Below are 26,734 nucleotides of genomic sequence, written 5' to 3' on the forward strand. Positions count from 1 at the left end.
TTTGGACTATTGTCTGTTAACGTTGTGTTGACTTGTACTGGTTGGACAATTCAAGCACGCCGAATAGCCATATTCGAATTGAATCTCGTTCCCAGAGCATTCACCGATAATGGCCACATTGTGAAGGCGCTTGGATTAATCTCGGACTCGGTCACGTGATTGGCTCGTCCGAATAAGCGTGATTGGTTGCGTGTTTGGTTGTTACACTGGCTGAGAAGTTTGGCAAACTAATAAAAGGCGCGAAAACTGCAAAGAACATGTGCAGGTACATTGTACGAATATGGTTGGCTGAAATCTTTTCCCATGATACACGGTTGACAGACTTGACACAGTTTAGTTCCTGCCTGTTTTGCTGGTTGCGCTATTAATGGAAGCCTGAAACGCAAATAAACCAGCCCGCTATACCACCGGTACCTAGGCAGGTACCTTAATTTGCACTTGTGTTTCTAAAGTTCTTTTTATGATAAATTTTCGCACCAGGCTTTCAAATCCCGTCGTCAATGTGAGAACGATTGTTCAATTTTAGTCATAACGCTTACTTGCGAAACAAAAGTAATGGCATCCTTTATCGGCCAGAAAAATGGTATTAGACACTCGTTTATGAAAATAACAAACCTTCACAACTTGCTATGTTTTAGCATTATTCTGTCTATCCATTGCGTAAAAGGTTCAAGCGAATTCAAGGTAGCAAAGCCGACTAAAACGCAAGCAAAATGGTTGGATTATGAAGTAGGAGCAATTGTTCACTTCAACATGCAAACATTTGACCGCTACATGAAACCAGGTAGGTAATACAATCTTTCTCATACTAGTAGAGGTATAAAGTAAAGTGGCAGAACTCCGTAGCCGGGCTTTGTTTTTTTGATTTCTGTAAAATAATTCGTTCAATAAAAATTAGTGGAAAACGTCCTACCCATAATCCACGTACAATTACATGCTGCAACCGTCATGTTTGCGCTCAGAACGTTAAACATGTATCAAAACATGGACACTGTTTTGACGCACTGTAAAAATTTATTATTTGGCCAAGTTTTATACACCGATTTCAACTGGTTCGCTTTAAGAAAATGTAAACAATAAATTCTACTCTAAATTTAAGCCAAAGCGGCAGTCAGTTGAACTAAGTTTAATTCTTTTTCGATTGGACAAGACCTTTAAGTGGCAATGTTTTAAACTCCCAGGGGAAAAGTGAATACAGTTTTATTGTAACAAGCAACAGCTTAAACACTAGACTTATGTATAAAATCGAACCCCCCACACACACATCTTATATTTGGGAGTACCCCCTCCCGACGGAATCACAGCAAATAGTGTTGTTTTCCCTCGATCCTTGATGTTGAGGGTATCCAGAAAGCGAGACTCGCTGTCTCCGAACATCCCTTGTGAATTGACGATTACCGTAACTACACATCTGCTAGAATACTAAGGTCTCCCATCATTTTTGTATTCTTATTATTTTAGGTTCTGTGGCGCCTGCAGACACCTTCAATCCACAAGAGCTCTCAACCGATCAATGGGCTGAAGCGGCGAAAAGCTTTGGCGCAAAATACATCATTTTTACTATTGATCACTTCAGTGGATTCCTAATGTGGCCGAGCGAAACAAACTACAAATACTCTGTTAAATATACAAAATGGCGGGACGGCAAGGGCAATATCCTGTCTGATTTTATGAAGTCCAGCCAAAAGTATGGTCTGGACTATGGATTCTTTTACAGCGTGCACAACAACTGGTATATGGGGGTGGACAACTATACAACTGGGGACGCATCAACTCAAGAGCGCTATCAAAAAGTGGTAGAAGAACAAATGCGAGAGTTATTCAATGCGAACTCACCATATAAAGATCCTTTCTATATTTGGTTTGATGCTGGTATTGTTCCAGGGGTGAGTCCTAATGTTGGACCAATCATACGCGAGCTCGCAAATAACTCGTTGTGTGACGAATGTCCCACTTTTGCCGGGGATCAAGGCTTGCGGTGGGTTGGCAACGAGAATGCCATGGCGCCTTTACCTCACTGGTATGCCGTACCCAAAGGAAAATGTTCCATGAAGACAAATGACGGTGAGTGTAGGCTTCCACTGAAATAACTACAAGTGCGGTTAATGATATTATAAACGTCCAGGCGTCTATTAAATTTTAGGTGTCCTAGAGAGGCGTTAAATAGATATGAGGCATTTATTAGAGAGGGGCGTTTATTTCTTAACTGTAACAAATAGGATGCGTAGTTTGCTAGCGGAGTAAGATTAAAAACAGGGTTTGTGAGTTGGAGACTTATCTAATCTTTGCTAATGCGAAACCTAGAGATGTCGTTCATAGTTTGATATCGAACATGTTATCGATGTTTTCATCGTCATCGGGGTCAACCATGTTGGCGTTGTTGGCCTCTTTGATTTCCGAGTAAAGCATGAAACTAAATATTAAATGGCATGACTTTACTCTTTGGAGCATTTCCTTGGGTTTTTAGAAGATTCTCGGAGGGGGGCGTCTATTAGACACAAGGCGTTTATTAGAGGGAAGCGTCTAATACATACTATACACTTCAAGGGAGGCGTTTATTAGATACGAAGCGTTCAGCAAAAGCAAAACTAACAAAATTTAGTAAAGCACATAATTACTTTTGTCATAAGGACGAGAGAGCTCTTAATTTTTACGTCCTTCCGCTTGGATTGGTTTTAAAAACAGGCTGCGAATGTGTTCTCATGACATAATTTTTGTTATACAGGAAAAGTGATTCAAGGAAATCCCTGGGGTCAATTATTTTGCCCTGCTAATTGTGATACAGTGATTCGTCAACACTTTTGGTTTTGGCAACCTAACACGGAGTACTCAGTGAAGTGTATCCGCAGGCTTGTACGCGAATATCTGACAAGCGTGGGACATGGATGCACCTTGCTTCTAAACCTCAATCCCGATACCCACGGGTTGGTACCCAAGAAAGATCTCTCCGCATATGAAGAACTGGGCAAAGCGATTGCACTGTTGTATAAACACCCTGTAAGCAAATTCGTAAGCCCTAAACTGCATGTGGGAATGGAAAAAATATGGAAGTTTAAGGCATTTCAAAGCCTGAATGGTTCTGTTGTACTCATGGAAGATGTTGAGAAATCTGGGCAGTTAGTTATGGAGTACGAATTGAAGTTGGAAACTGAAGATGGCTGGATATCAACTCCCGAGACAGGAAGCACTATAGGACACAAGAGAATTCATCCTTTCCCAAAAGCATTAGCAAACAAAAAAGTGTCTGCAATCAGTTTAAAGATAAATAGGCTCGTAACGAAGCAAAAATCTATATCTTTGAGGGAAGTTTCCGTTTACAACTGGAATGAAGCTGCAAAACAAAGTTTGATTTAATTTTTATGAGTTAAAGTGGAGCAAAATTTAAGAAACTATGTATCCACAATAGACCTTCACCGCATTCCACTTCAGTGCGTACGAGCAATAACACCAGAACGAGGTTGGGGTGGACATTTTTCATACATCTCTTGTATTTTTGTCCACCCTTACCTCGACTCAGCGCCATTGTTCGTTGAAATGCGGGAAAGGTCTAGTCAAGAGAGGAATACACGGCTACTTTGACATCAATATTAAGGGAATAGAATGTGGAATCGATTTGTTACTGTAACAACAAAAAATATGATGAATAAATCCCTTGTTTAATGTATTGGATGGCCTTGAGTCTTGTCGAGTAGTTGTTTGATCACCCTCAATTGTTTATATTTACATGCCACGTTCTCAGAGGGATAAGTCAACGTCAGGGCCGAAGGGAACAACGTATAAGTCCAGCGCGGGCCCCTAATACTAAGCGGGGGAAGAAAAAAAAACGCCTGATCGCAGGTTAGCCTCAATGGGACAGTTTCAATGTTGACTTTTATGTGCGTAAATCTACGAGAGGAAAAATTAGCGAGATCTACGAGATAGATAAAATAGAGCAAACCGTGTATGGACGGCTGGCGCCACAAGCCTTTTCCAGACGGCCATATGTTTTCTCTATAATTTATCGATCTTTGCTGTTTTTTCAAAAACAAAACGCATTTTTCTATTTTTACCAAAAAATTCTAAATAAATAAATAAATAAATAAAGGTAAAAATTATTGCTTTTTTCGCGGCATTTGCCTAATTGTTAAGTGAAAAAACTTTCTCAAAATTTTGTGAGCAAAAATTAGCAGAGTGCACTACCGATTACATGCGTGGGTAAGTAACTTGTTCGCGTTTGTCATCTTATTAGTATTCAGCACGTGCAGTAGCTCTCAACTTTTACGGTGTCTGACATTTGCAGAATGCAGAATGCAGAATGCAGAACGCAGAATGCAGACTAAGAGAATATAAATTGTGTTACCTTTACCATGATTGAAAGCTAACCGTAAGGAGCAGGCTAACCGAAGTGCTATTTAGGCCAGCCTGCTAACCGGAGTGAATAGTAGGCTAACTGCATTCTGCAAATGTCAGACACCGCAACTTTTACCCATTCTACCTTTCTGTCTTGTAGCGTGCACTTTTTTCCGAAAACCTTTCTCGAATTAGCCACTAGCTGATTAGCTGTATTTATATGCGAAGAGACCGAAGAAGTGTTCTTTTCATAAAGTTGGAAGTTGAGATGCAAATAACGTCGCGGAGAAGACCCTGGGGACGAAGTTGGCCGCGAACTGCTCGGGAGTACTGGGTTCTAAGCGAGTCTGTGTCGTTGCTGTGCAGAAAAGCCTCAGAATTGAAAAGCCAAACCAAGCTAAAAGCTTTACTTCTCAACGGCGTTCTGTACAACTCTTGACATATACAAGGAACGAAATGAGCAGATTTGAATCTAAGAAGCATAGTCCAGCGCAGGTGTTTGCTCAGTTTACTTCCTCGGGTGAAAATGAAGGTGTCAACGAGGCAAAAACTGAATGTAAACACGAAGGAACGTTTGAAAACAGGCGAGAAATTCAGATAACGGAAACTGGAGAGGTCAGTTTGCCTCCAGATAAAGCGAAGGTCTCGATCGTGTGTTCCAACGCTAAGGTAAGCGATTGCTTCTGCTTTTCTTTGAGTTGAATAACGTTGGAAAACTGTTTCAGAAAAGTGTAAAGGGAGTGGGAGTCTCGTCTAAAGTCTTTAAAGGCAACGGAATGTAACCCTTGGGTGTCATGACAGCAGTTTAACTGGAGGTATACCACTGCGCCATGATTAAAGAGACTTTTATCGTTGGACTGAGAACACCAGGCAAATATCCAAGTGTTGCATTGGTGTGATCATGTTGATGCCTTCAATAACAAGAAAGGTTCAACCACCTTTAACTGACAGATCATTTTATCAATTGCTTAAGTTCATCATTATATAAACCCAGTCTACATTCATTTAATAGAATACAACAGGTGCTGAGAATATGCCCAAAAAGACCAGCCAAAGCAGTTATCAAATATACAGCCGTGTTGAGGGCCAATCCATTTTATATCCACCCCCCTCCCTTATTGATGAGGTACCGGTAAGTCAGATTCCCCCCACCCCCTTCAGAAACAGCCCGGTTTTTCAAAACCACTTCAGAAAAAAAGTCAACTTTTCCCCAACCCCTTCATTAATATTCAAAAGATCAAAGAATGTCGAGAGGGCTACCCCCTCAGAAATGACTTTCAAAGCCCGTTTGAAGTCAGAAAATCTCATCTATAGGGGGCAGGGGGATGGATATAAAATGGAATGGCCCTGAGAGGAGCAGGTTACAGAAGCATAAAAGCATATGGAAAAAAATGAAAGGTGTTTATTATGGGTAACTGTTGTTTGATCAAAAGTGACAGTGTCTAAGCAATATACATTGTAGATGTTGAAATCATGAATATGTACATTCTCGGGAGGTGAAAGAGCACCTCTGTAGGAAAACGTTTTTCAAAACAGCTTTATAAAGCATATAAACTTATGAAATTTCTAGCAAACACACATAACAGTCACCAAGAATAGGAAACCACATACACAATGTATGACTGTTATTCAATACTTACCAATTTCTTTTATTGAATAGGAGTCTGTTGAAGAAGTTAAAACCAGTGTAAATCGCAGAGTGGACTATGTGCTACAAACACTTAAATCTAACCACGTCAAAGACTTTACAATTCATAAAACATTGAACAGAATTGAGAAGCTATATCAAATGGAAATTGAAGTAGTCGTAGAGTTTCAAGATTTTTCTAAGTGTGAACAAGTGTGTAACCTACTTGTGGAAAAACTTGATGAGACAGTCAGAGTATCAAGCCCTGTGCTATATCATACAGCCAGCAAGCTTGATTCATTAAGGTATGTCATGGTCCTATAATTTAACAATTACAGGGAAAACAATAAACTTTGAATACAAGGGAAAATATGAACAAAATATCAATATCTCAGGTGAAACCTAAAGGTGACAAACAATATATTTTTTTAAAAACAAGTTCTGAATTCCAAGAAATTATTGAATGGATCAGAATTCCCCACCCCCCTGAATGGTTAAGTACCATAAAGCAATCGAATTAATTTTCGAGTGCTCACAAATGGACTACTGGTTTAAATTCAGAAACTGTCACCACATGCTATCAATAGACTACGAGCAGTCCCTATTTTTTCACAGAGTCCGTCGAGCATTCGCCAAAAAAATAAATGACCGTGCGAAAAATGAGGACGAGGGGGCGTGACCGCGCGAAAAATGGGGACATTTTTCGCGCGGTCACGCCCCCCTCGTCCTCATTTTTCGCGCAGTCATTTATTTTTTAGGCGAATGCTCGACGGACTCTGTGAAAAAATACGGACTCTGCGAAAAAATAGGGACTGCTCGTAGTCTAGCTATCAATGGTTAATATTTCAAGGGTCCTGACATGTGTACTCTGTTCACAGACCTTCTATAATTTCTCTAAAGTTTTTGAGAAAACACATTCAAGTAAAATACAAACCATGAGGGATTAGGAAACATCTGTGAAGAGACTATTACTTGTGTGCCCTGAGCTTTTTCAGTGTCTCTGTCAGAGCTATGTCATACCTGTTGTGTTTTTTGCCATGTGTGAAGTGCCTGACATTAATTTTTATCCTTGTTATTTCAGACGGCAAGCCTGTGTTTGTGCGGTCAGAAATGCAAAGAACAAAGCACTGGAAGTTGTTCAAATGTTCAATCAGTGCCTTGGTCCACCTGTTCTAATACGGGAAGAACATTATGAAGAGTTTGTAGGAAATCACACAGAGCCATCACGCGGCGACAACGCAGAAGAACAACTAACTTTTCAGCAGAAGGTTGCTATCACAACAGTGACAGTCATTGTTAAGATCTTTGTTATATTCGAGATTAGAGAAAAGGCAAAAGTTCGCAAAAGAAAGTAAACCATAGTAAAAATGCTTTTGAAGGGGGCATAATATTTTGACATTTCTTTTAACTCTTTAGAGTAATTTTTGTGTATAAATTTATAGATTGAAATAAAACACTTTTTAAAGCATAGAGCACAATTTTATTTCAATAAGCTGTTTTTATGAAATAAAAAACTATACAATGTGTTATTTTTAGTAGCCAGTCAACTTACCAATGCTATCACTGTTGTTTTCAATGTCATTTTGAGAACAGTTTTCAGATATCAGTGAGTTTAAAATATGTCAACTAGTGATAAGCTTTTAAATGGCCATCAGTCCCATCTACATACAAGACTAGTCGTCAGCAGAATACTCTAGGTCATTTTGCATGTAGCAAGCATGACTCTTAACAACAACTTTGTATAGCTTTGTTATACATGTAAGCCACAGTGCTTAAGGTGGCTCCATAGGGTTTCTTGACCGCGCGAAGAATGAGTACAAGCTTGAAATGCCGGCAAATCAAAACAAACATGGCGGCTTCACGCGAGCGTGAAATTTTCGGCGAGAAAACGCCAGACTTGCTTCCTGTCAATGAAACAACACCCGTGCTTTCCTGTGTTGAGAAGATAAAAGAGTTTACAACACCCTAAAAAGGTGTTTACAATGTCCGCGGTGCTTCTGGTCGCTTTTGTAAAGTTCGTACGATCGAAAGCAAAAGAGAAAATAAAGAATAGTCTCCGCGATTGTGAGATACTTCGAGCAGAATTTCAGAGATTCTGCTACATAAAGGATTAAAGTATGTCTCTAACTAACCTTTGGGTTAACAGATATTCGCACAAAAACCGACAACAACGGGGAACGCTCGTCTTTACACATCAACTCGTATGGTTCGAAAGTTCGCGCATGCTCAAATAGCGATCTTGGACAATTTCTATTCTGATGACGTAATTATTATTCGGGCGAAAATAGAAATTTTCCCCTTGTATTTACTAGAGTTTCCTTCGGTGAAATTCCTTAAAATTTGGCATAGATGTAATACCTTTTTAACTGCCCCTTTTGCCGTTTTTTTAAAAAAAAATTTGTAAGCCAGTTTTTTGGCTAAGTCAAAAAAACACAAAATAACCAAAAACGCAAAAACGACCTGGACAACCCCTACTTTTTTTGTTTTTAAAAGTTACTTCTCATCACATTCAATCCGTTGGGAGAATTTAAAAAATTTTCACCGAAGAAAATTAAAGAAATTTAAGATCAAAGCCAGAAAAACACCAAAAAACAGGACTTTTTGAGTAGATATAGCTCAAAAACAAAGGCCGTTATTTAAAAAAAAATAATACACAACATATTTTAGTCCTTGTTTTTAATATTTCGGCAGCTTTTATTTAACTAGTTAAAAAAATAACGCGAAAATGATCTCTTGATGGGTATCACTTGTGCGCGCGCCGTGATATCTCAAAACCCTATGGAGCCACCTTAACTTGTTTGCCAGTTATTTATGTTTGTTTGTTGTTTTTGAACTCTTGCTCCAGCCATTTCCTGATAAAAGTGTTTTCTTCATTCCCTCTGTTAAAATAGCTACTACATGCATACTGTTTTTTCTTGATCCATTGTTATGAGGTCTTTTTCTCTCCTTTGGAACTCCAAGCACTGATAAGCTTGTTTGCATAGTACAAGCTGATTCCATGAAACTGGATCATGAAAGCAGAAGCTGCCATTTTCATTGGTGCATTCTGAAACTCTTGAGTTGCTGGGGCTCGTCCCTGACTGACGTTGAAAAAGATATTTTGTACCATGATGCAGGCACCATATACTAAAGGACCAACTCCAATGAAAAGAGTTCCAAATCCATAGACATACAGTTGCTTTATATTGTTCTTTGGGAGACTTACAAGTCCTACAATTGTAGGAACAATGCTTAATAACCATGCCAATTCCCATGGCTGTGGACGTGCCTTTACCATTCTGTAGGTCAAAAGAGAACAATAAGGTAGTCACTAGATGGAATAAGCTCACTACTTAGGCCTAAAATTATTATTGCTCAGTCTCTCAAACTGAAACATTTCTAAACCACTAAAATTATAAAATCAACCTTTGAGTGATTGGCTAAAATCATTCACAGTCAATACTTGTCAACAGCTGTTGCAATGTAGTGAATAGTATTATACACTGTTGCTACTCCTGACTTGTCCCCAGTCATCTTTTGAGCCTGTTGTGAGTCTACTAGGGAATTATCATCCTTCACGTCTTGCAATTCTCGCATAAGAGACTCATCCTTCGCGTCTTGCAATTCTCGCATAAGAGACAGCTGGGGACAAGTCGGAATTTGGTTGTTTCGCCTACAAGTAGTTTCGCCTAAAGGTCGATTCGCCCTTGTTGCTACAAGTCCATCATTGACTGGTTACCCCATTTACATGTGATGTAAATTTTGGTTTGAACAAGGCATTTTTAGAGGAAAGTGTCGTGGCCAAGAACAGGAAACAACAAGACTGGCCAGGGCTTCACTTTCTGTAGCATTAGATGAGTACGAGTAAAGGGTTAGTTTTTTAATAAACGATACTTCTTCTTCTGCAAGGCCATTGCAGGTCCCCCACACCTGGCATTTTATAAAGTTCCGTGCCCAAGACACTAATGTACATGCATGCAAAATTCTCTCTTTGCAAGGAGTATGTTATAAATAAATTATCGTTAGTTTTTATAGCTTTATAAATTTGTAAATATGACATAATTCAACCTTTTAGGTTGCGAAGTTGTATTAATAAACTATCTATCTATCTATCTATCTATCTATCTATCTATCTATCTATCTATCTATCTATCTATCTATCTATCTATCTATTTCTATCTATCTATCTATCTATCTATCTATCTATCTATCTATCTATCTATCTATCTATCTATCTATCTATCTATCTATCTATCTATCTATCTATCTATCTATCTATCTATCTATCTATCTATCTATCTATCTATCTATCTATCTATCTATCTATCTATCTATCTATCTATCTATCTATCTATCTATCTATCTATCTATCTATCTATCTATCTATCTATCTATCTATCTATCTATCTATCTATCTATCTATCTATCTATCTATCTATCTATCTATCTATCTATCTATCTATCTATCTATCTATCTATCTATCTATCTATCTATCTATCTATCTATCTATCTATCTATCTATCTATCTATCTATCTATCTATCTATCTATCTATCTATCTATCTATCTATCTATCTATCTATCTATCTATCTATCTATCTATCTATCTATCTATCTATCTATCTATCTATCTATCTATCTATCTATCTATCTATCTATCTATCTATCTATCTATCTATCTATCTATCTATCTATCTATCTATCTATCTATCTATCTATCTATCTATCTATCTATCTATCTTCTATCTATCTATCTATCTATCTATCTATCTATCTATCTATCTATCTATCTATCTATCTATCTATCTATCTATCTATCTATCTATCTATCTATCTATCTATCTATCTATCTATCTATCTATCTATCTATCTATCTATCTATCTATCTATCTATCTATCTATCTATCTATCTATCTATCTATCTATCTATCTATCTATCTATCTATCTATCTATCTATCTATCTATCTATCTATCTATCTATCTATCTATCTATCTATCTATCTATCTATCTATCTATCTATCTATCTATCTATCTATCTATCTATCTATCTATCTATCTATCTATCTATCTATCTATCTATCTATCTATCTATCTATCTATCTATCTATCTATCTATCTATCTATCTATCTATCTATCTATCTATCTATCTAAATGAATTGTTAGGGCGACCAGAAAAAAATATTGGGGATTGGGGAAAGGGGATGGCAGGGGGTTACCGGTAATTGGCATTGTTTGAAACACCGATTTCAGGGGATGCTTCACACAGCAGTATAATGCATGCCCAACCAAATAGGTGACTTTGTTGTATTGGAAATGTGTCCTTTCGTTAACAAACTGCAACAAAACATATTTCCAGGATATTTACAGCCTTGAGAAAGTTAAAGGGGGTCAAACTAGACGGAAATAATTACCACGTGCATACTATCAATAAATTTTGTAATCAATTTTGAACTTTGTTTTTGAGCTAATGGCGGATCATGAATTTTATGACTCTTGTACAAAAATAAATCTGGGCCCTGCAGCTGTATTTTTATCTTGAACTCACCCACTGTAAGCAGCAAGAATCCAACCGCCAACACCCGTGATCAGAACTAAATGGAAACAAAGACAAGCTTTCATCTTGCTTTTCCACTGAACACTCTCCTTGTAGTGCGAAGCTACACGCTGCCTGTGAGCAAAGTCTGAACCATCCGTGCCAACAGCACGGGGCCCATCTCTTGAGGCCATTACTGCTGTAAAATTTACACCTAAACAGGTATTAAAAACGCGAGTTTGCCCAGCAAAACTACCAACAAAGACCCAGATTGTTCTGACTAATCTTTCTCAGTCAGTACTCCATGTATGATCACATGAAAGGTCCTTAAAGTGGCTGTCCACAACGACCCTGGTCAGCGGCTTCATGCAGAGCGCATGCCTACCTGATTATCACAATTTGCCGCCATATTTTTTTTCTGGAAAAAGAGATGAGTTTCGTTTCTGATGAGCTTGCGAACGTTTTAAAATCGGTTTACCTGATGGAAGAGAGTGGTAAAAAAGACGAAGATGACGATTCTTCGTCAAAGGTAGACAAAAAGAATGGAGACGTTCCAAAAGAGAAGCGTTCAAGAAAACATAAGCACAAGAAACACTCCAAGTCTAAATCAAAGGACAAGAAGAAACACAGAAAACGAAAACATAAATCTAGATCCAGGTCGCGCTCAATATCTCGTTCAAGGTCACGGTCTCGTTCGAATGGAAGCTCGAGACGTTCTAAATCACCATTGACACCAGAAGAAATTGAACATGATTTTGTTTTGGAGAAAGAAAAAACTCCTGAAACGGTCGATGGCAACGGTGCTAAGTCAGACACGCAGGAAGATGACTTTTATGGCACGGATGGAACAGTGTGTTTATCAAAGGCTGCCTCTGAGGAAAAGCCCAATGATCAGAAAGTTTGTGAATCAAAAACTTTGGATGGCAAGGACACAGAGCTTGGGAGTTCTGTTCAAAATGTATGTTCAGACAAAGATGAAGGTCGCTTAGACACAATGTCAACACCTGCAAAAGAAGAAAAAGACAGATCTCGCAGCAGAAGTCGTTCAGAGGGTGGAACTAATAATTTGAAGAGAAAAAAGAGTGTGTCATACTCCAGAAGTAGATCAAAGTCACTTGATACTAAGTCCTCTAGAAGCATTAAAAAAAGACATTCAAGGTCCCACTCTAGAGACAGAAAAACTAAAGGACGGTCGAGGTCAAGCTCTAAAGAATCATTGCATAAAAAGAAATCTAGATCAAGGTCACACTCCAAAAACAAGTCTTCTAAAAGAAAATCAAAATCACGTTCCAAGGAAAGACACCGCAAAAGAAGTTTGTCAAAGTCGCGATCACGCTCTCGTTCCAAGTCCAGGTCTAGATCGCCTAGACGTTCAAGGTCAAGGTCACCTAGACGCAGGAGATCACGCTCTAGGTCACGCAGGAAATCTCCTGTATTTAGGAATAATTTTCGAAGGTTTTCCCCTCGTTGGAAAAGAGGTGTAGGCTCTTTTAGAAGACGCTGGTCAAGATCACGCTCCAGATCTCGTAGATCACGTTCAAGAAGAAGGAGTTCATCAAGGAGGAGACAGTCACGTTCACGATCTAGGGGGAGAAGGTCACGTTCTAGATCAAGATCATTGTTAAGAAGTAGGAGATCACGATCTATATCCAGAGAAAGAAGGCGAAAGAGATCCAGGTCAAAGTCCCGCTCATACTCAAGAGACAGAAAAAGAAGCAGGAGTAAAAGCAGAACTCGGTCAAAGTCAAAAGAAAAAACACAGCCTGGTAACACACTACCAGCTTCAAGTGCAGCAGTAGTGACTAAAGTATCCAGTTTAATTGATAAACCTGTTTCAAGTGATCTCTCCACACAGCAAGTAAAGGTTGCTCAGAGAGCCGGAGGCAAAACTATTGCTGAACTAACTGAGTTTTGTAAGAAGTTGCAGGAGGAGAAGGAGAGTGTTGGCAATGACGGTGCTGGTGCAGCTGCTAAAACAGAGGAGGATAACTTGCAGCCTGTAGCACATCACCCATTTTTGGTTAAAGAAAAGCCTGACATCACCATACCACCAGTTATCTTCCCAGTAAGTTGATAAGTAAATGCAGTCGGGGCTGCAAATATCCAATTAATATTTTTTTTAAGGACATCTGTTGACTGTAACCAAAGATTGTTGACACTTGCTAGCCTATTTACATGAACCTTCAATTTATATTATTTTTATAAGATCAAGGTACATTTTGTATCACTGATCATGTCAATGAAAACTTGAAAGGCAAGTCTTTGTGTATACAGTGTATTCACATGGCATAACAAACATTGTGACTGTGAGTCACATGTTTGTTGTAATTTTGTCCATCGTAATAGCACTTCCAGTGTGTCCTTGCAGTGAAAACAATGCACTCAGAAATGGAAGGGTTGGCAAATGTTACTCCAAGAAAAAGAGTACACATAGTTCGGCCAGAACTACATGTACATGTAGTTCCACAAGCTGATATATGGCATTAATAAACTGAGGACCAGTTACATAAGCCAGAAATAATTATGCATGAGAAATGAAATAACTTGACCTTACATTGTTATTGTCTGTAGGTCAACAAACCCCTTGTGCCAACTGTAGACCCAAACAAACCTCTACAGGAGCAGTTTCCAGTGTCATGTGGCAGTAGGCACAGAGAAAAAGAGGATGTGAGTGATGGAGCTAGTGTAGTCACTGATGTGGATGGCTCTGCCATTCAGACACAGCCCAAAGTCGAAGTATTTGCTCCACCTCCAGCTGAGGTAAAGTTGCTTTAATATGAGCTTGAGTTGTCAGGTCACTTTGAATTTACTGTTTCATGTAGTGCAGCCATTTTCATTTTCATTTGATTGATATGTAATTATGTTCATGTTGAAAGAAAGTGTTGTTTTCCGCAGGCTGAGGTACAAATGAAGCGGAAAACGTTTTTCTCACTCAGTTGAGTGCGCAAAATGTACCTAAAACTTAATGCAGCTTCATGGTTAGTGTAATTGCTTAGGTTGATGCATGCAAGACATGTTTTTGGCTAATTTTTTTCTTTTGTTTAGAAATTTGACATCAGTGAGCTTGTTGCAAAGCGGATGGAATCCCAGCGTCGGCTTCAGAGTAACCCTAATGATATTGAAGCCTTATTGACACTACAGGAAATTCAAATGAAGATGCAAAATTGGTGCCAGTCAAATGTAAAGCCAGGGCAGTTTACTGGAGAACTTGTGAAGAATCTTCTACCAAAGGAAAATTTGCAAGGAGGCTTCCAGGCATGGGCCAAAAAGGTACATTGTACTTTTTTACAACCAAATTGATGTTTATTTGAAACTTAACTACAGGTACATGTACAACACTTGATCTGAATACAGTTGATATTACTGAGCAAGTTGTAAACTTAATGATGTCCTTGTCGAATGGACTTACAGCAGTGTAGTTTCATGGTCTCTATTTATCAGTGTATCACATTTCATGGTATCTTTTTAGCACTGTACATGTATTATTACATTATATTATTTGTGGAGACGCGGTGGCCTAATGGTTAGCGTGCTTGACTCCGAGTCGAACGGCCCGGGTTCGAGGCCTGGCCGGGGCACTGTGTTGTGTTCTTGGGCAAGACACTTTACCTTTACAGTGCCTCTCTCCACCCAGGTGTATAAATGGGTACCGGCGAACTTACTGCTGGGGGGTAACCCTGCGATGGACTAGCATCCCATCCAGGGGGGAGTAGCAATACTCCTAGTCGCTTAATGCTACGGAAACCGGGATAAGCTCCGGCTGTATGGGCCACTTAGGCTTGGACAGACTTTTTACATGTATTATCAGGTTAAACACACACATGACATCTCATATTAAGTTTTAAGTGGTGTGATATACAAATCATTATGTAGATGTAACTTTTTGAAAATAATTTAAAAGAATGGTTTCACTGCTTGGTGAATGTGCAAGCTATAATGTTAGCTTATTCGATTCCACTGTTTAAGAAACAATCAGATGCATTTGGATGATTTTTAAGAGAAATTTGCCTTTGAAAATTTTGCAGTAGTGAGTAGCAAGGCAGTAGAGGTGTAAATCGAGTAACATTGTCTATAATTTTCTTTTGTGTAGGACATGTTTCACAACCTCACACCATTAAGTGGAGGCATTGGGATGAAGCTTCTTCAAAAGATGGGTTGGAAACCTGGTCAAGTGATTGGTAAGAGGGGTGAAGGATATGCTGAACCCATTGCTCTGACTGTCAAAATTGACAGGAAAGGTCTCAGCGCTGGGAAGGAAAAGGCCGCAAAGAAAGGGGCTTCTGCTGTGTTGGACCTGCAAGGTATGTTACCTAAAGAAATTTGGTTAATTCTCTGATTCAATAAGTATTATTGCAGTATCATTTTAATTTTCTTTGTATTACTAAGATAAATAAAATTTTAGTGTGGTTTTGTGAAGAAAAGCAAAAGTTAATGTTACTTATAAAATGTCTTAAAATAAATTGAAATAGTTTACAATGTATGTTTGTCTTGAATTTTGCAAAATTTCTATCTAAACATTTTGTGGTGAAGCTGATGTACAGTATTAGAATGATGTAATAATTAAATAGTAGTTGTGTGCTTATTTGCCATTCAGTAATGCTGTTACACATTAAGTACTCAATATGTGGGTTATTTACATGTGCATGTAAGATGTACAATGTATTCACAATGCATGATTAGTCTTTAACTGCAGAGGCATTGGAATTTGAATTGCTTGCTGTCCAAATAAAAGCCTATTCTACGTCTTTGCTTCTCTTTGCTTTCTACACAATGTAAACTGGTTCTGTCTTTATTTCTTTTTTCATTTTGATTAATGTTCTTTATCCCCTTAATTTCATTTTTTTTTTGTTCTTTAGTTATTTTACCGTCACTTGCATCTAAGCATGAACATGTGCTGCCAAAACATGATCTAATTGGATATTAATCGTGGCATGATTGGTCATCACATTTAAAGTTTGGCAGACAATAACGGCAACTTTTGCGCTGAAAGTTCAACACATTCCAGTTTTGAAATGGCGGAAAGATTGGATAATTTTAGAGACTTCTACCAAAAAATTGATCCTGATCTGTGTCGATATGCATTTGCAGGTTCACTTGAATCACTTCTAGTGTTAAGTTTCACCCGTACTCAGTGTACCTGGTGAGCATTTAGAGTGTGAAAGTTTGCGTTACGGTCTGCTAAACTTCAGATGTTTGACGACCAATCATGCCTTGTTTGATACCCATTTAGAACATGTTTCGACGGCATGTGTTCTCACTTAGGTGCAAGGGACAGTAACTTAACCCCCTTCACCAGTGTTAACAAGCCCTAGGACTATTACAGTTGTTCATGTACCTGAACCCGTCCGGCTTAAGCAATGGAGCATGAAAATCATCATCAATGTACAGTGTAGAATGGCCCAGTGAATTGTGCCATTCTACACTAATACATAAAAACAAATAAATCTCTCCCAGCAGTGAAAGGCTTCAGCCCTTTCCTAGTGACGCCTGTATACAAGCAATTCAATTTGCAATGCCTCTTGATCCGATGTTGCTGAGAATTTTAGCACAGCAAGGAGCTTGTTCCATCATATGGTCGTCATGTGAAGACTTGTTAATGATGCAGTCAGGTAAATATGAATGGGTGCCTCTTGTGTCTGGATACTTTCATTCTTGATTGAATCCTAAGTGAATTTCAGAACTTTTCACTCAGAGCTAAATTCTTTTCAATGAATCATCAAATTGTTACTACTTTCATCTTTGGGATGGTTTTACAGTGATTTTCAAGAACACATAAACTCTAAGGTCCAAGCCCTACATTCTGCACGATGTTGTGTGATCTGCATGTCATCTGATCATGGGTAATAATCAGATTATTGTTTTCAAAACTTACGTGTTTTTTTTTTAAGTTGCACATACGTTAATTTTGTATAATATATGCTCAAATACATGTACCGGTAACCACATTTTATATCTGCAATATTATTGTTAAAAATACAAAATATGTTGAATGAAAGAAAAATAATCAACTGAATGCTTTGTTTTGAATCTCCATTGTAGACTAAACATTTTTAATTAGATGAATTGTAAAGGTACTGGGCATGTACACCTCTATTTTTACATTATTGCGATTCTTTCTTAATGCAAGTCAAGTGGTTTCAAGAGTTAAGCTGTAGTTCTGAAATTTGAAATCTTAGCATTCAAGAATGAAAGATCCAGAACCAAGGTCACCCACATAGTCCATACCAAAAATGAGGAGAGGACTGGGACAACTCTGTAATTATTGCAGGGCTACAAGTATAACTCTTTTAAACAAATCAATATTAAATGTTTATTGATTTGTTTCAAAATGTGTATTTATAGCTCTGTAAATGAACGATCATCTAACCATGTTCATTTTATTCAATCATTCATTTTTTTCTTTTTTTTTTTTTTTAACCAAACACTGAATACCTCCATGACAATGGACGTGTTCCCTTTTCAAAGATTGTGATATTACAAACTTGTCCCCTCTTCTCTCCTCATTTTTGGAATGGACTACAATGAAAGATTTATATCCACCGATACAACAAGGATGACGTCTTATAAACCACATTTCCACATTCTCGAAGAAGTAAGCGTGGCACCTGAAATTTTTTATACAATGCTCAAACCATTTCTGTATAATTGTTCTCCAGTTGGCTGGGGTTCCAATTTTTGTATTAGCTTCACTAATATCCATCTGTTTTCCCGGGAAACGGCTAAAAACATCATTGGTAATGAAGGTGTTGTTGACAATTCAAGGATAAACATTATGACCACTTATAGTAAGAAGACAACTTAAGAAACCCAATGTTATTTGCAGCAGTGGCACACACAAATCTCTTTGTCAGTGGTGGCTGTTTTCTTGAATACTATGCATGCAAGTTCATGTTAGGAATCATGAAAAATTATGAGGCATGGCATCAAAGAGCAATATTTTTGTAAAATCTTATTAATTTTTTAGGCACTGTGCCACAATTACCAGTTAATTAATTGCTGAGACTACATGTATGGTCCCTTTCATTGGTATTTTTTTCTGCAATCTGATTTGTTCTTGTTATCTAAGTGGCCCTTTGATTTCAATATTAGGTTTCATGGGAAGCTGTGCAGCAAGCATGCTGTGAGCATGATTTCTCCAGACAAAAAAACTTACTGTATAACATTCCAGACAAAAAAATATTTTTGGTATCAACCACCAAGTTGCAATTGTATCTTCTGCTGTGTTTTACAGTAACTATAAACCTGTTTGTATTGGTGGATATCTTTCTTTCCTTGCTGTCAAATCTTTGCCTCTGTCACAGAAAGGTTTGGATAGCACTGTCAACTTCAAAATATCAATATACACAATAACATTCTGCAGGGGACCAAATGGGGGCAAAGGGCCAAACTAGGCCTGTTTTGTTCTGTGAGATAGCCACTTGTGTTCCAGTGTATCCTTCTTTGTGGCGGTTATTTGGTTGTAATGCATGTTACATGTCTTAACTCTTGCCAATCTCGTCCCCAGAGGCTGCAATCCTTCTTGTCTGCGACAGGGATCGGGACCTCTGGGCTTCGCCACAAAGGCGACCAAATCTGATTGGCTGTTGAAAACTGGTTGGTTTCACCACAAACCCTGGGCTAATCCAAAACCGGAACCAGGACATCCGGCTGGTTCCGGTTTTGGATCAGCCAAGAGCCATTGAGTTTCCCAACCGCTGGTCAAGGGGAACCCAGGCTCTGGTAAGGAGATTGAGCTCTCACTAAGTGTTTCATGACAAACCAAATAATGCATTCAAAGGATACATTAGCATTTTGCCTGTTGTTGTTTACAATTTGCACAGCATATTTTTGTGAGGTGGAGAGTTAACATGAACAAAGTTAAATCAAGACTCGCATATTGGTGAAGCAATGTGCATTTTGTAAAGCATTCGTCCATTTTTACCCGCGCTAATTTTGTATCTCAATCTTATTTTCCAGGAAAGCACCCAGTGTCTGCCCTGGCGGAGTATTGCAGCAAGAGAAAATGGCAACTGCCAGACTATTCTTTAGTGTTCGACCATGGACCTGCACACCACAAACAGTTTCTGTTTAAAGTGTTAGTTAACAGCGTAGAGTACCAACCTGCTGTTGTGTGCGGCAACAAGAAACAGGCCAAGGCAAATGCAGCCATCTATGCTCTCAAAGGTCTTGGCCTCATTCCTGAAGATGCTGATATATCAGCATTATAGCATACATAATTTAATGTGTAGCATATAACATTTTGTATAGTTTGAATAACATAAGATGTTAGGGGGTTTACCTTGGTGTAAGAACCTGTGATATGTTTCTTTGTTTTGGAGCTTTTGTTTTCCTGCTCTTTATTGTTTTTGACGCTCTTTGTTGCTTTGTTCGTTCTTTGTTTTACGTCACCGGTGAGTTTCACAGGTTCTTACACCGAGGATGAGCCATGTTAGGTGTAAGTGTTTGCTTGTACTGTTCACAAGGTTATGACAAAAAATGTGATAAAAAGGGAAATTAATTTTACAATTCTGTTACTTTGGTTTCTTGTTATCTGTTATTGGCATCCAAGGCATGAGCATGTCTTTTGGGACGACATTGTACATAATAATTTTTTTCACTTTCATGAGCATTCATTTTTTTTCTGCAGAACTTTACAGTTCCTAGTGTATTACATAACAAAGGGCTCTTGTTACTTTCCTTTCATAGTTAAAGCAGATTTCAGCATAATATTCAGCTCTAAGAGTGATTATGATCAGCACCTTATCTTCAGCTCTCAGTACTGCAAATTAAGAGACATGCACGTTACGGTGGTTGTTAGGCAATAATTAGTTTTACTGTTAGTAAAGTTTAATCTCAGGATGTGGGTATTGATAGGTTTTAGTTTAACCTTTCTTTCTTCAAATGTCACTATTGTGTAGTTGACTGTCTAGTGATCATTACAGTTACATACTATTTCAAAGATTTCTCAGTTATACTTATTCTAAGAGTTTTCTCATAAAGTTTACAATGTATACAATTTTGGCTAGTTTTCGTGTGGACATTTTCCCACTCATATTACTTTGTTTTTCACTCTACCATATACAGGAGAAAAAGGGCTGCTCATAGTAGTGTGTTAAGGTTATGATTTGGTAAAAAAAAAAAACTAGAGAAACCACACAAAAAATATGCTCATTCCCTCACACAAATATAAATTTCTACTGTCAAGACTCTGGGTATTTCAAAATACATGTAGTAGGATAATGATCATGTTTGCATTTGTGTGAATAATTTGCAAATTAAAATGTTAAAAATGTTTGTAGATGTTTATCGTGGTGTTGATTTAATTACTAGGAATAAAACCTCTATTTATGTCTTTATACTCTGAAAAAAAAATGTTGACTCCTCCTACTAATGTCGTACTGATTCTAAGGTCCTGTTTACATGGAGGAAAGGTGCCCCAGCTAACCGAGTTCACCGGCTAGAAGGGCTGAAACACCCTGCTTTTACATGTAGAATTCACAGTCCTTCTACCCGAGTTGAGACAATGCCATTGAAGCATGTCTCGGGGTGGGAAAACCATGTCTCTACAAATAGTTGAAGAAAAATATTAGTGATGTAATGTATATGAAATGATTCATATATGAACTGCGGATGTATATGAAAGTGATAAATGATCATCGCAGTGAATTACCAATTTAAGCAATTGGAATAAAGAAGCCTGAAAAAAATTCAGGGCTTGGTAGAGCATTGCACCGGTATCGCGGAGGTCACGGGTTCGAATCCCGTTGAAGCCCTGAATTTTTTTCTGGTGGTTTTGGCCAGTGTCAAAATAAAATACTCTTACAAAAATTATGTCCAAACATATATACTGTACCAACAATCATTGACAAAATGCATTGGCACACTCACCTAGCCTGCAAATATAGCTGCCTCTCGTTCACTCTTGCCACTACAAAAGGCTAACACCCACCCCCACTTCGAAGTCGAATAGCACAATTCCTCAACACCTTGTGTAGTGCATTTCAGTTTGAGCAAAAGTAGGCAGCAATTGAAGGGGGTATTATTTAATTTTTTCATGTGATCAAGTGAGAAAAACAGCAGTTGTGCCAAGGTTTTGTCAGATTGTAGTTCATCATAGTTGGAGTAGGACCCTGGTAAGGCTTGAGCCAGGTCCTCTAGACACTAACCACCAAGCCTTCTACACCTTACATTATTCTGGTCACAAGGGAGTCCCCATTTTAGGGCCTAGCCTGGGTTGGTTTGCTGCCAATTGCGGAAAAAAATAATTTTTACATGAACCAAGTTGCCTGGTTGTATTGAAGTTTAGTTTACCACAATACTGACTTGGGTCAGCATTGTTGTCACCATAAACTGGAAATGAGTAACTATAAAGAAACAAAACACCACTTTAAAGTTTCTTTAACAAACCCAGGTCACACTGAACGGTGGTGGCTTATAATGAAAGAAAAAAACAAGCATGCATGGCTAGTTATGTCAAAATGCCAACCTATCTAGCCAGGTCACCCAAGTTGCGAAGAGGGTTACTTGGCAAGAGGCAGGATTGACCTTTCATTTAAACGCTTACAGGAGATTGACTGAAAAGGGGCTGTTGCGTGATTCAACCCGGGTTAGCAACCAATCTGGGGTTGTGTAAAGAGGCCCTTAGAGGGGTTTAATGGCCTTTCATTCCTCTGTATATTCTCGAAAGTTCCTTTCCAGGAAACTAAGCAGAGTCAGTGAGGTTGAGCAAAAATACTCTCAACTCAGACAAGCAACACAAAGTATTTGCAGGAGTGGTGTTATTTTATTGAAAGTTCAATAAATTTAGATAGGTTTAAAACCTCTAAAGGTGCTGTTTTATGAAGGTTCGTACCGGTACCCCTCAACTGAGGTTAAAAGAAACTCCAGTGTTTGAGTTTTAAGTCCACTGACTAACCTGCCTAGTCACACTTTTTTTTACCCAGTTAAATGTACCAATCCAAGCTGTTATAAATTTTAAAATCCTTTGTGCACTTGAATGAACAAAAATAACCAAATGAATTTAAAAAAAATTAAAAGCACCAAAAAATAAAACAGCGGACGATAATATTATGGTATCTTTTCACAACATTGCAACACAGTAAAAAAAACTTTGAGGTACATAATTTAAGAACTGGATACAATATTTAAAAATATTTTATTAGTATACGTCTAATAATTCAGTTTGTAATATTTCAAACAGTTTTTTTGCCCTACATCAAACATCTATGGCTAAAGGAACCCACTTCCCCTGCCCTTCCAGTCCCTCCCCCCCCCCCCTCTAAAAAAAATCCACTGAAATGAGAAACTGTAAAGTACTCTTCAGAATGTGTAGTTCTATAAATTATCCATACCTCCCCCCGGAAGGGTTTTCTCCTAAGACCCCCCCACCCCTCTGGAAATTCCAATTAAGCTTCATACATTTCCTAGTTTTTAGCCTCTTGAGACCCCTCCCACCCACAGGAATAGTCAATCCCTTCTATGGGGAGAGTATGGACATTTTCTGGAACCACACAATTTTGGATTTAAGAAAATGTTTTTTGATGGGTGTTAGCTATTTAAAGCCAGCCCCCTTATACTGTGACTTATTACAATATTGTCAGTGCTTGATATTCCTTTTAGAAATTATCATCAATATCCTAAGGTGGTTTAATCACGTCACTCAGGGAAACAGTACGATGTTAGTGTATCCTCTTATAAAGGACGTACCAAAATATTGCCAACTTGTACTATGAAATCAGAGACCTCACAGTACTTTACACTTGCAAAATATATTTCCACACCAGCACCATCATTGCTTACAGTTATCGTGACTGGATTCTGACCAATAAAAGTAAAACTTGTTCCTCTGGGTAACAGTTTAACGATTATAAGCCTAAGTATTCTTCCCAATGAGAATTACTTCAGAGCATGTGAAATTTCCCCATTACAGTAGTAGGTGATTAGTTTTATCTGTGTAGTTCTCCCACTAGCTAGAAATATTTCAATATTAAATGCATTGTTAATGACTTATCATTTTATTACTGACTTAACTCTTTCTCCAAAATCAATTTGAAAATTTTTGTTGAATAACAAATATGTAGAATTCTCCAATGGAATATTTGGTTTTAAAATCAAGATTTTTGGGGGGCTGTTCAAAATAATTAATGGTATAGAGAGGTCGGACACAGGTTTTATGACAGCCCAGCCATACCAGTGCTCTCAAACAATGTAAGTTTCAGTTTTAAGTAAATGAGATACATGTCATTGTTTCAGTGCACCAATATGGAAACTGCCATGCATATGAAAAGGATGTCCTTTTTGCTGAAAAGTCTACTTATCTTTCTACTAATCATTTTTCTGTGGGTGAAGGGTCAAGGCAGCTCTCATATTACTGTTGAATAATCTGTGTCACGGCAGATCAGCCAGGACAGCACCGTCTAGATTCCTGTTGTTCCAGTAAGTCCTCAGCGGAAGCAGCATGTCCAATTCCAAGAACATCAGTGGGACGCATTGGCAGAGCTTTGATCCCGTCCCATCCATCTCTCAATCCCAAATCTCCCCTTTCCATTCGTTTATATACTTCCTCAGTCACACTGATAAAGGCTTCCTCAATGTTACATAAAACCTTAGCTGAGGTCTCAATGAACATCATATTGTTTGCTTCGGCAAAGCGTTCTCCTTCCTCTGTAGAAACCACCCTCCTGGACTCTTTGTCAATTTTGTGACCAACCAACATGAATACAACATCGTACTCTTCAACACATTGTTTTGCTTCCGTTAACCAGTCCTTGACGTTAAGAAATGACTCTCTACTTGTAATGTCGTAAACTATTAAGCATGCAACAGTGTTTCTATAGTAGGAGTAAGTAATGGAGCGGAATCTCTCCTGCCCTGCAGTGTCCCAGATCTGTAGTTTTATTCTTACATCAGCTATAAAACAAGATCAACGGCACAATAAAATTAATCATGACTGAAATAAACCGTTTCTACAACCAGTAGCTGCTATAGGGCAAGTGTTCTGTCCAACCTATCATTGGCTCAGACTTGTTATTTGAGGTCACCTGAGGTCAATTTACTCATCTGAATACTAAAACAATAACATGTCTGAGCAGAAGATAGGTTTGAAAGGACACGTGCCCTGTCTGAATGCAAGTTGGGGAGTTACTCTGACATAATATTTTGATTATAATATGTCTGACATCTTTAACTTGTATAGTTAAATTCCAGTTCTAACAACAATGATTTTTAGTGACTTACTACCTGACATGTTGATATTTTAAGGAGAGTAATATAAAAGGACAAATTCCAAAAGTATGACAGTCCTCTCTTCCGGCAAAGTTAGGCTTTGAAAGACACTTTAAACCAGCTTTGCCTTGAAAATTCTTGCTGTCATATTTAGGAATTAAGTCCAGAATAGGAATAGAAACTCGGAAGAGGAAGAGACCTTCTTAAACGTAAAAAATAATCGCGGCAACGTTGTTGACAGATGATGACAGTTCTGAAAATGGCAAGTCTGGGATAGGGTAGCGATTTTTGGTGTTTAATCTAGTATTAAAGGGTTGCGAGATCAGCTGAACAGGGTCTAGTGTAGGGTAAGGATTTCGAAGTCCCAGCGGCACACCCCCACCCAAAAATATATAGAGTACCCCCCCCCCCCGGGATTCAACCTCATCCAATAACAATAGTAACACCAACAATTATTAACTGTGTTGCTATTGAGTTTCACATGAGCATAATGCATCACACAAAAACACACATACCATGAACCCAACAGCATGATATTCATAAATTCCCCTAATTAAAATGCCTTTGTTTCAACATGTATGCAAAATGAGAAAAATGCTATTTAAATGTAAATTTAACTTTGGCACTTAATATATGTTTCCTAATAAGTCAGTTTCACTAAAATACTACATGTACAAGCAAGGATTTTTGGGATATTCACTTCAAGCTAATGGAAAGTGAAGTTAAAAAGAGAAAAAAGAAGCCGGATTAACTTAATCCAATTACCTAAATCCTTGCATTGGTTATAAAGAGGCTCAAAGATGTCAGTATTTGCTTACTGGTATCTACAATAAATTAATTAGCAAGTACATTTTTCCAAGGATCTAGCAGGTTAAGACAATTTTTATTCAGTAGAATAATGATGTTAAGACACCTAGCAAAAGTCCAAAAGCATATTTTCTCTCTTTTTCATCGCCCAAACGGGTCAAATATGCAGTAAATGTATATAAAGAAAATTTAGAGTACGGTATCATATATACTAGTTATGCAACGCTTTCGAGTGGATAAGAACGATATAGAATTCCCGTGAGAATTCTGACTTCAAAAATGCAGCTACTAAAAATAAATGTAAACGAGTTGGAAGTTCTTGATGGCAAAATCTTTGCAAAATAGTCCCAAGCTTTGTTTTTAACTTCAGCAGGCAAGCAACCGCAAAACAAGTTAAAGATCGATTTTCATCTTGGAAAAAGATACACATGCAGCGATTGAAGGTTAAATTTCTCGGCGAAAATTCCAGTCACAATATCAACAAGCAAGAGCTTATAATTAATGTAACAGTAATAGCAATAAGAAGAAGCTTGTAACTCACATGATAGCATCACAACTCTGACATGGAAGTCCACACCGACTGTTGGATCGGAATTTTCTATGAACTGTCCCTCGGTAAACTGACGCAAAAGAGACGATTTTCCAACAGTGCTATCTCCGATTAATATAATCCTGAACTGGTAAAAATATTTTGGTTTGAATCGAGCCGCATCAGCACTCCGTTGGCGACTCATTCTCAAATTGTACAATTATCGAGCTACAACACCTCAAATTTACAAACGTGAAGAATTATTCATCCATTTGCAATTATAAAAACATGGTTACCACCGGTTAGTACGCCTTGTTTTAATAGATCTGGAAAATTCTGCAATGAAAAACAAAACAGAATAATTAATTGCATTATCCAGTCGAGCAAAGTTTAGTTTCCTTCCCAATCAAGCATTAGCAAAGAATATAAGCCAAAGATGTACAAAGTACAAAGAATTGAATTAGATACACGTTAATTTCTAAATTTAGATTTTGGAGTGAGCAGAATGAGATACGGACAGGCAACTATAGCCATACTTGAGCCAAAAAAGTATCAGCAATATCATATCCCAGCTTAATAAACGCTTAAAATTGAGAAAAGTTTAAAACAAATGTCCTACCTTTGAAAAGACAAGCACATATAAAAGTCTTTTACAACTCGAAACGATGTCTTCCGACAAGGTTTCCTTCCTCCAAAACAACCTCGAATTCAGTAGATTTCAAAT

At 38.0% G+C, this 26,734-nt stretch overlaps 5 protein-coding genes across 7 annotated transcripts; 3 read left to right on the plus strand and 2 right to left on the minus strand.

Annotated features, from left to right (window-relative positions):
* Positions 1 to 80: 80 nt before the first annotated feature.
* LOC144658576 (uncharacterized) lies at positions 81 to 3,641 on the plus strand. The gene is made up of 3 exons (XM_078519020.1): positions 81 to 784; positions 1,462 to 2,064; positions 2,726 to 3,641. The coding sequence occupies exons 1-3, from the start codon at positions 556 to 558 to the stop codon at positions 3,352 to 3,354; spliced, it is 1,461 nt and encodes a 486-aa protein (XP_078375146.1). The 5' UTR covers positions 81 to 555; the 3' UTR covers positions 3,355 to 3,641.
* A 1,057-nt stretch (positions 3,642 to 4,698) lies between these two features.
* LOC144658612 (interleukin-1 receptor-associated kinase 1-binding protein 1-like) lies at positions 4,699 to 7,358 on the plus strand. The gene is made up of 3 exons (XM_078519072.1): positions 4,699 to 4,998; positions 5,990 to 6,261; positions 7,038 to 7,358. The coding sequence occupies exons 1-3, from the start codon at positions 4,786 to 4,788 to the stop codon at positions 7,309 to 7,311; spliced, it is 759 nt and encodes a 252-aa protein (XP_078375198.1). The 5' UTR covers positions 4,699 to 4,785; the 3' UTR covers positions 7,312 to 7,358.
* Positions 7,359 to 7,413: 55 nt separating this feature from the next.
* On the minus strand, positions 7,414 to 11,755 carry LOC144658617 (protein jagunal homolog 1-like). Its single transcript, XM_078519077.1, has 3 exons — positions 11,484 to 11,755; positions 8,745 to 9,234; positions 7,414 to 7,727 (listed from the first exon to the last, which is right to left on the minus strand). The coding sequence occupies exons 1-2, from the start codon at positions 11,663 to 11,665 to the stop codon at positions 8,883 to 8,885; spliced, it is 534 nt and encodes a 177-aa protein (XP_078375203.1). The 5' UTR covers positions 11,666 to 11,755; the 3' UTR covers positions 7,414 to 7,727; positions 8,745 to 8,882.
* Positions 11,756 to 11,872: 117 nt separating this feature from the next.
* Positions 11,873 to 20,750, plus strand: LOC144658559 (uncharacterized). Of its 3 annotated transcripts, none has more exons than XR_013571740.1 (6): positions 11,873 to 13,536; positions 14,043 to 14,231; positions 14,517 to 14,741; positions 15,562 to 15,772; positions 16,926 to 17,080; positions 19,428 to 19,564. XR_013571740.1 is itself a non-coding variant. In XM_078518999.1 (5 exons), exons 1-5 carry the CDS (start codon positions 11,902 to 11,904, stop codon positions 19,676 to 19,678), a joined length of 2,511 nt encoding a protein of 836 aa, XP_078375125.1. In that variant the 5' UTR covers positions 11,873 to 11,901; the 3' UTR covers positions 19,679 to 20,750. The 3 variants fall into 3 exon arrangements, 1 of the variants encoding a protein (XP_078375125.1); XR_013571741.1 differs by having other exon boundaries at positions 16,929 to 17,080; XM_078518999.1 differs by lacking the exon at positions 16,926 to 17,080 and having other exon boundaries at positions 19,428 to 20,750.
* A 1,463-nt stretch (positions 20,751 to 22,213) lies between these two features.
* On the minus strand, positions 22,214 to 26,722 carry LOC144658614 (ras-related protein Rab-39B-like). The gene is made up of 3 exons (XM_078519074.1): positions 26,630 to 26,722; positions 26,023 to 26,346; positions 22,214 to 24,359 (listed from the first exon to the last, which is right to left on the minus strand). Exons 2-3 carry the CDS (start codon positions 26,213 to 26,215, stop codon positions 23,848 to 23,850), a joined length of 705 nt encoding a protein of 234 aa, XP_078375200.1. The 5' UTR covers positions 26,216 to 26,346; positions 26,630 to 26,722; the 3' UTR covers positions 22,214 to 23,847.
* Positions 26,723 to 26,734: the final 12 nt, after the last annotated feature.

Source organism: Oculina patagonica, chromosome 6, assembly GCF_052425735.1.
Source record: "Oculina patagonica isolate OP01 chromosome 6, crgOcupat, whole genome shotgun sequence".
NCBI lineage: Eukaryota > Metazoa > Cnidaria > Anthozoa > Scleractinia > Oculinidae > Oculina > Oculina patagonica.